A 7,431-nucleotide genomic window follows, 5' to 3' on the forward strand; every position below is an offset into this window, starting at 1 on the left:
CACCGTGCCTCAGGAAGTCACACTTGAAATTCCTGGAGAGTAAGAAGAGAGAGTATCTTGCAAAGAAAACAGACTCAATCTGCTATCTGGTCACACATGCCAACAGCATAGCAACAGTTGTTTAAATGCCTTTTCCTCATGACTTTTGAATTTTAGCAATTTCAAGTTTATTTTAAGCATAAAGTGTAACAGGAACAAGACTTGGAAACACTGTGAGAAAATCCCAGCATCTAAACCAGGGAACTACTAGAAAAAGATACAAAATGTCAAGATAGTTTTGGCAAAATCCTGGGAAAAGACAACAGATAGTAATCAAAAATCTTACGCACCATTTGCTTTTTTAATTTTTAATTAAGTAGTAAGTGTACACAAAAGGAAGCATCAGCATTTTTTTGCTCCCCTTAAGTCAACAAAATGTTGGGGAAAATAGACATGTGGCGTGAGTGAGGTCAGAATTATCGAGACTGGTCCGAAACATTTCAAAATGTCATGCTAATGTGATATTAAGGTCAGTTTTTAAAGCCATCATGAACAAGACTTGTTTAACATCAGAGCTAGAATCCACACTGCACACAAGTTTGACATAGACTGAGGAAAATCGATTTTCCTCACATCTAATATATCCAGGAATTTCAGCTGTGAAGGCTACAACAAGGTTAGCAAGATGCCATTTTCTGTGATTTTTGAATGAGCTCATTGACTAAATAAATTATTAAAAAGTAAGTACAAACTGCTGCAGTACTTTGTCATGCTAAATTAATTTCTAGAAAGAGTCTTAATAAGGCTGAAGGAGAGGCAGCAGCATTTGAGATATTATAAACCAGTCTAGCACCAAACAACTCCAAAGTCTAATTCCTTAATTGTCCTTTGGTGGATGCCTTTTGGGAAGTGAAAATAAAACAAAAGGAAAGAAAGAAAGAAAATCAGAGTACACTGAAATGGTTTCATGCAGTTCTAGTGCCATCAACATAAGAAGGACATGGAACTGTTTGGAGCAAGTTCAGAAGAGGGTCATGAAGTTGATAAGACTGGAGCACCTCCTCTACAAGGACAGGCTGAGGAAGTTGGGGCTGTTTGGCCTGGAGGACAGAAGACTGAGTAGAGACCTACAAGGGAGCCGGAGAGGAACTCTTAGGAACTGCAATGATAGGACAAGGGGTAATGGGTTCAAACTGAAGGAGGGGAAGTTTAGGTTAGATATTAGGAAAAAGTTTTTTACTGTGAGGGTGGTGAGACACTGGAACAGGTTGCCCAGGACAGCCCCAACCCTGGCAGTGCTCAAAGCCAGACTGGATGAGGCCTTGAGCAACCTGATCTAGGGAGGAGGTGTCCCTGCCCATGGCAGTGGGGGTCTGGGACTAGATGACCTGTAAGGTCCATTCCAACCCTTAAATTCTATGATTATTTGAAAGTCACAAGTGTCTGACTCCCAGGATAAGGAAAAAACCTTCTTTATTTCCTAAGCTACAGATAGTTGAGGTGTGAGTTAAGACAAATAATTTCGAGAACAAATACAACACTCTACCTGTTACAATGTTTATGGGAACATGAGAATACAACAGACTGGGGACTGTGTATTATCAGGGGACTTCCGTGATGCAGGCACTATAAAGAGTATGCCGCCTTCTTGATCCTGCCAACAGTGCAGTAACGTACATGTTCACTTCAGCCCTGCACTTCAAGAGTATTTTTACGTGCTGTCAAAACAAAAGCCTATTCTACAGCTCTAGTCAACTCTGTTGATGAATTCTCCTCATGTCCCTCAAAACATACATATGGCAAATGGTTCCTCCAAAAGAAGTGGTTCATTTACATACCTCACCAAAAAGATCCAGGAGTTAGACTTTCTGCAGTACTTCGAATGCATAGCAAAGTGAGGCTGGAAGTTTTCCCAGACTGAAATGTGTACCTTATCTATCTTTCTGCAGCACTTGCAGATGTTGTTACCTGACCTAATTCTGCTCTTTCAAAAGTCAGTGAAAACTACTTACTGGGGATCTCCAAAGCTGACATTAAACACCTTAAAAGAGTACTAGGTACACAACACCTCACCTTCGCTCTCAGCCACATTCAGTTCCCATCCCCTTTAAGCGTAAGACAGACATTGTAAAAAACAAAACAAAAAAGTTCTAAGTGTATTCAGCCTTGCATCCTTTTCCTTCTGTAAAACAATTCATGTTTTGTAAATTCATTGCATATTCTAATTCTGCAGTGCTTGCATCTTAAATATATTAAAAGTCTATCACACTGAAATGACAATGAGGAAAAAATATGATCTCATTTGTGTGACTGCTTATTCACTGGTTTAGAATTCTGGAGAGTCTTACATACAGAATTAAAAAGAATTTAGTTTTTAGACTACATTTCTTGGCCTACCGAAGCAAAAACTGATGTTCATGACTTCTAGGCAGGTACTTCTACAACTTCAAAATAGTCATTAGGCAGAATCACATAGCCTTTTCCTGTCACTGTGTCTTTATCTTTCTGCAACTGAACAATCTCTCTCAGTTTTTCAATTTGTCTTTCCTGACGTCGGCATCGCTGCTGTGCAGTCTTGAGCTTCTTCCGCAGTTTTTCGACTTGCTCCTCCAGCTGCTGAATTCTTTTCCGCTGATGAACTGAATCCTCTACAGTATAGTTATGATCACAAAAAACAGCAAGGTTACTAGGGGTCTGGAGAGGAGGCATCAGTAATCCAATACTCGGATCTACAAATCTGGCATCTACTTGAGACAAATGGAAAGGAGGCGTTGATGGAGCTGGTGGCAGTACCGAAGCTGCTGGCGGCGGCGGCGGCGGTGGAGGCGGTGGTGGTGGCGGCAGCGGAGGAGGTGGTAGTGGCTCTTCTGGCTCTTCACATTCTTCAGACTAGAAAGAACAAGAAAAAAAAAGTAAATTGTCATGCTTAACATTGTTTACAATACAGCTCCCTTACCACAGCCCCAGAATAATACAAACAATCAGGATATAAATAAATAAAATAAACCTCAAAGCCTAAATTTTCTGAACTGACAAACAGATCTGGGCCTGTTTTGTCTGGTTTCTCCACTGGAGATATTTTAAAGCAGCTTCTTTTTAAGGGTTACCTGAAACCCAAGCCCTTGATGTCTCAAATAAACAAAAAATTGAATAATGTAGCAATTACTCTTATTTGAAGACTTAGGTCAAATACATATCCGCAATTAGTCAAGAAGCAACAACACATGCTGCAGTTCTGTAAATCGGAGTTAGATGACCTAGTAACTTGCCTCCCATTCCCTCTGTCGCTTCTTTTTGCTGCATCTTATTGCTACATAATTGAACCTATTGGCTAACTCAGTCAAAACATAGCAGAACTGCACAGTCTTTTGCTGAGGTATAATAAGGGTCGACTGCTGAGGGGGCTGATAAGCTGGCAGAGCAGAGAGGTAGGCAAAGCAAGGCCTGTCTTCTCAACAACTGGAAGGGACTCTGTCACTGGCTTTGGGCTGTAGCATAAGGGTTTAATTTCAAGAGACAGGATGAACCAAAACAAACAGCTCAACGGCAAAGAAGTTCTCTGATCCTTGGTATTTACTCTTTGCTCATAGTTGCTATGATGATGGAAAGCTACTCACTCTCCCACCATCACAGCAGAAACCTTCTGTCCATTGCCAAAAGCCAAAGCAATGCAACACAAGGTATGGCCTACACCTGCCCTAGCACGTGGAACAAGTGAGGATCATAAGATGTACAGAACAGTTTGAGTTGGAAGGAACACCAGAGACCATCCAGTTTCAACCCCTCTCTGCCATGGGCAGGGACAGCTTCCACTGGAACAGGTTGTTCAGAGCTCCCTTCAGCCTGGCCTTGAACACTCCCAGGGATGAGGCATCCACAGCTACTCTGGACAACCTGTTCCAGAGCTTCACCACCCTCACAGTGCAGAATTTCTACCTAATACCTAATCTAAACCTACTCCCTTTCAGTTTAAGGCCATTCCCTCTTGGCCTCTCACTATGTGTCCGTGTAAATAATCCCTTTCCAGCCTTCTTGTAGGCTCCCTTCAGGTACTGGAAGGTGCTGTAAGGTCTCCCTGAAGCCCTCTCTTCTCCAAGCTGACAACCCCAACTCTCAGCCTCTCTACTTATGTGAGGTGCTCCAGCCCTCTGATCATCTTTGTGGCCTCCTCTGGACTGCCTCCAACAGGTCCACATCCTTCTTATGCTGGGGACACCAGAGCTGGATGCAGTACTCCAGGTGGGGTCTCACAACAGCAGGATGGAGTGGGAGAATCACCTTTCTTGGCCTGCTGGCCACACTGCTTTAGGTGCAGCCCAGGATATGGTTGGCCTTGTGAGCTGCAAGCAGACATTGCTGGCTTGTGTTGAGAAACAGGACTGCATGGCTGGCAGGTGCGATGAAGAAGGAAGTGGTAATTGGCTCAACTCCACTGCAGGCTTTTTTGAAGATAAAAACTGCAGTTTTTATCATATTGCTCTTGATAGGTTCACTTGTACAGTTCAAGACAAAACAGATCCCTCACCACTTGAGTATAAGCCAGAGCAGAGAACCAGATTCTTTCTTCCCCAAAGAAATGCAGTATAATAAAAAAATGCTTCTGTGCACGTGATGATTGGAAGTGCACTGTTGAAACAAAGGAGCTTGCATATTGCCTGTCAAAAATAAAGCTTAAGACATTCTCAATGAAAGAGACACTGAAACAATTTTTCTGCCTACTTACCTGTTGCAAATACTATTACTACACAGAAGAACATAAGGACAGGGACAATGTTGCAGAAGAAGAGCTGACAAACCTCATCATCTAAAAATATCTAGCTCATCAGATCTGAAGGTCAAGTCATTAACTTCCTGACTTAACGTGCAAACAAGCTAATACTTGGGGGTCTAGCTGTACCTTGTAGCAACTATAAGACTTGACAGACAGTAACTGAAAAGGCAGATTGGTGATGGATGTTGAGGTGAAGTTTCATATGCACTCAAACATTACCGATCACACAAAAGTACAAAACCAGACAACTATTAGTCTTACTTCACAATTATAAGAAACTGCTGCTGTTAGCCTAATTCACACATGAACATTCTAAAGAGCTTCATCCTATCAGCTGTCATGATCAAATTTTTCTGCTAAACAAAGTGAAGATGTAACTGGTAAAGAAAAATTCATCCGTGTTGGAAGCATAAACAAAAATCAGATCATTGCTGGACTGAATTCATAGAGACTTCTCTTTGCAGTTCTTGAGCACATGCTCCCTCCATAAACACGTAGCTATTGTCACAATGTATCACAGAGAACCGATTTTTGGTACCCCTGAGACACCACCAGTGAACATTAATCACTTCTTACAGCCAATAAGTGGTTCTCCTAAGACATACATAAAACAAAAGAAAGTCTATCAAATTACACAGTGCAAAAGACAGAAACCTGCATTTCAAAACTGGTGTGGATTCAATTCCAAAGTCACTACTACAATCCTTTGTTACTGCATTATTTCTTGAAGATATGTGGCAGTTATTTTCAAGTGCCATGAGACAAATAGGAATAGGACTAAATCCTTCATAACTAAATGTCACTCTTCTCTGTTTTTGTGGATCCAGGCACGACAAAAAACAGGGAACATGGCTCACAGCTAATCCCGCTGCACCAACTGCACTGTTGCAGACTGTTCTACACACCCATTCAGCTTTCAGACTAAAAAATTCTGCAACTCTTACCCACAACAAACAAAATGTGTGTTGTACAGATAAGCAGGGAAATGTAATCAAACCAAAGATATAGCCATGTTTACCTGGAAATTGTCTGTCTCCATATACACATTCTGCTTATATTCTCTTCTCTGTTATTACCCACTTTTCATTTTACAAAGACATTCCCTTTTTACTTCTGAATCAATCCAATATTGTATATAAAGAGGAAAAATCAAACAGGCCAAAGTCTGAGTTTCCTTCTGTGCACTTCATCCCACTACAGTCTTTTGCACCCTAGCCCTACTATGTCTACTATTCTCTCCTTTGCCACTTCCCCTATGGCAGAGTGATGAGGGATCAAGTATTTTATATCCTTTATAGGAGTTAGGAGTCAACCTCTGCCATTCTTGTCTTGCAGTTAGTACATCAAGAAGAAAGAACTCAAAACTGACTTGCATCTCAGGGTTGCACAGAAGGAAGGAAGGAATACATCGCACAGATGGGACCAGGACAGACACATAGTGGGTGCACCTAAGGTTTTGCCCCTCTGCATCTCACTTTAACTCTGCAAAGTCAGAGCACAGAGCCCTTTTGAAGAGACAGCTGAGTTTCACAACTAACATCCATCATCTCTTCAACACCTGCAGAAGCCATTAGTCAAGGTGTGAGAGTACAGTGCCATTCTCAACCACCACTGAAGCTCTCTCGAACTCCAAATGTGCCAGCAATATTGCTGAACAGCTTAACTGCAGAGCAATACCTTCTCACTTCAATTCAGCACATGGCTGCTGTGCGTGCAAACATGAGCAGATCAGAGCGACTGCCTGCCTGCAGCGCTGTCTGTGCTCCCAAGCCTGGGACAGCCTATACCTCTGCTCTTGTCACAGCAAATGGGAACCGCTGTTGGGCATGTGCCACCAAAGGTGCCCCCACAGCCCTCCTCATGACCCCAGGCTCCACATCCTTCCTTCTCAGCCTGCATCCTCTCCCTGCTGCTCCCCATGCCAAGCCCTGCCACGCTCACACCAGTGACACACGTGTGTTTGGCACCTGCAGCCACAGGTGCTCTGGGTTTACCTTTTCACTGGGTTCAGTGTAACAAAATATTGTGGGCACAGCATTTTCTTTCAGCAGCTTGTTATTGCATTCCCTTTTGAAGCAATCAGGAGTAAAGTGTTCTGAACAGATGCTGCTGTACTTGGTTGGCTTGAAGTTTTTCCTTCTAACGGCAGCTTCCCACTTCTTGCAAAGATCAGGTCTTGTGAGAGGAAACCTGTAATTAAAGAGCACTTTCAGCTTTTCTGGAAAAGGGATGGACCTCATGGCTCTCTACAACTGCTTACAGGTCGCAGAGAGGAGGGGGATGGTCACTTCCGCCACGCCTGCAGTGAGAGGACTAGAGGGAATGGCCATAAGCTGAGACAGGGGAGATTCAGCGTAGGTGTTAGGAACACTTTTTTCACAGTTAGGGTGGTCAGGCTCTGGAATAGTTTGCCCAGGGTTGGTGGAGTTATCATCCCTGGAAGCGTTTAAGAGGCACCTGGATCTGACGCTGGATGACGTGGCTTAGAGTTTAGCGCTTGAAGCGGAGTGGCAGGTTGGCGGTTGATCAATCTTAAAGGTCTTTTCCAACCTTGATGATTCTACGAAAAGCTTTTCAGCCCGGGGTCGGGTTGCAGCTCAGCACTGACTGCACCACCGCTTGCTTTTCCCTCTGCCGGGCTCAGCGCCGGAGCCAAACCCCTCCTGCCGCCCCCAGCGCGG

General features: G+C 43.3%; 1 protein-coding gene across 1 annotated transcript; it reads right to left on the reverse strand.

Annotated features, from left to right (window-relative positions):
• Window positions 1–2,403: 2,403 nt before the first annotated feature.
• On the reverse strand, window positions 2,404–6,990 carry THAP1 (THAP domain containing, apoptosis associated protein 1). The gene is made up of 2 exons (XM_009080586.1): window positions 6,745–6,990; window positions 2,404–2,868 (listed from the first exon to the last, which is right to left on the reverse strand). Exons 1-2 carry the CDS (start codon window positions 6,988–6,990, stop codon window positions 2,404–2,406), a joined length of 711 nt encoding a protein of 236 aa, XP_009078834.1.
• Between the last annotated feature and the right edge of the window lie 441 nt (window positions 6,991–7,431).

Source organism: Acanthisitta chloris, unplaced genomic scaffold (genome assembly GCF_000695815.1).
Source record: "Acanthisitta chloris isolate BGI_N310 unplaced genomic scaffold, ASM69581v1 scaffold10560, whole genome shotgun sequence".
In the NCBI taxonomy this organism is placed as follows: domain Eukaryota; kingdom Metazoa; phylum Chordata; class Aves; order Passeriformes; family Acanthisittidae; genus Acanthisitta; species Acanthisitta chloris.